Here is a 1,143-nt window from a genome sequence, read left to right as displayed (position 1 = left end):
GAAAACCTCTCCCTGAGAGAGGAGATGAGTAAGGAGAGGATGCTCATCACAGTGTCCCAGGGACTGACACCTCCTTCAAACGTCAGGGTCAAGGAGGAGGTGAAGGAGAAGGCTGTTGGAAGCTACAGCAAAGTCAAGGCAGAAGACACAAACAGCAAGGGCAACAGAGAAAAGGATAGCAAAGAGAAAGGTGACAGCAGCGACGGTAGTGATGACGACAACGACAAAGGAAAGAGTAAAGTAAAATCACCAAAGAAGAAAAAGAAGAGGAAGGAGAAGAAGAAGAAAAAGAAAGAGAAGGGGGGAAAGTCCTGAGTGTTGAATGATCCATTTCCCACTGGTCCCCCAGATGATGTCAGCTGCTTGTTTTCTCCAAGTTTCTAAACTTAAAGTTCAGAGTTTTGCCATCCTCCAGCCAAAACCATGTTGTTGTTTTCTCTTCCCCATTCCTTTTTCTTTGTTGGTGTGATCAGAAGACAAAAGTCGGCTGTCAGGAGAAGAGGAGATGAATATCCGACTCATCTGTGCGTGTAGTACAGGTGTGGGTCTGACGTGGTTAGGGTGGATGTTTAGAGTTGTTAAACAGACTGACACACACTGATGACACAGATATGAATCTTCTTTTCTATCTGTCTCTCATGTTTTTAAACAAATGTCAACATGCTCCTTTTTGCTAAATGGCTTCCTGTAGGTCTTTCTATGAAAGTGAAGATGATGATGTGTAAAGTATGTCTTCATATCCTGTTTTCAACTTTTAATTAAATGTTTGAAAAGCTCAGTCGTGACTTCTTTTTCTCAGTACCATTGTTTCTGTGCAAGGACCAACAGCAGTGTTAGAAATGTAGAAATGTAACGTGTGTATTTGAGTTTATCCATTTTCTCCTGACTTGTCTTATTTTATTGTGAAACACAGGACAACGCACACACGTTTCCTGTGGTGACTTTCAAGATGAAAATACAGAATCTGCACAATTTAATCAAAGATGTTAAAAAGCCTCATATCTCATTAGTTACTGAGCTTCTTTTGTTTTCTCCATCATCAGCGTTTGTAGCTGCTGCTTCATCACCTTTGTTCAGTTACTATCAATGAACCACCAACAGCATCTTAATGGTCAAATCGTTTCATTTGACAGATCAGATTAT

At 40.7% G+C, this 1,143-nt stretch overlaps 1 protein-coding gene across 1 annotated transcript in view; it reads left to right on the top strand.

The window, feature by feature from the left end:
• The window catches only part of LOC111651433 (uncharacterized), a 15,863-nt gene extending 15,085 nt beyond the window's left edge, over positions 1–778 (top strand). Inside the window, exon 9 of the mRNA XM_023401375.2 lies at positions 1–778. Coding sequence (XP_023257143.2) covers positions 1–315 — 315 coding nt within the window. The 3' untranslated portion in view covers positions 316–778.
• Positions 779–1,143: the final 365 nt, after the last annotated feature.

The sequence above is a fragment of the Seriola lalandi genome, unplaced genomic scaffold (genome assembly GCF_002814215.2).
Source record: "Seriola lalandi dorsalis isolate HSWRI2012SDOR001 ecotype SW California unplaced genomic scaffold, Sedor1 jcf7180002053625, whole genome shotgun sequence".
Lineage (NCBI taxonomy): Eukaryota > Metazoa > Chordata > Actinopteri > Carangiformes > Carangidae > Seriola > Seriola lalandi.
The sequence above is the reverse complement of the archived record's forward strand: the minus strand, read 5'-3'. Positions and strand labels throughout refer to the sequence as shown.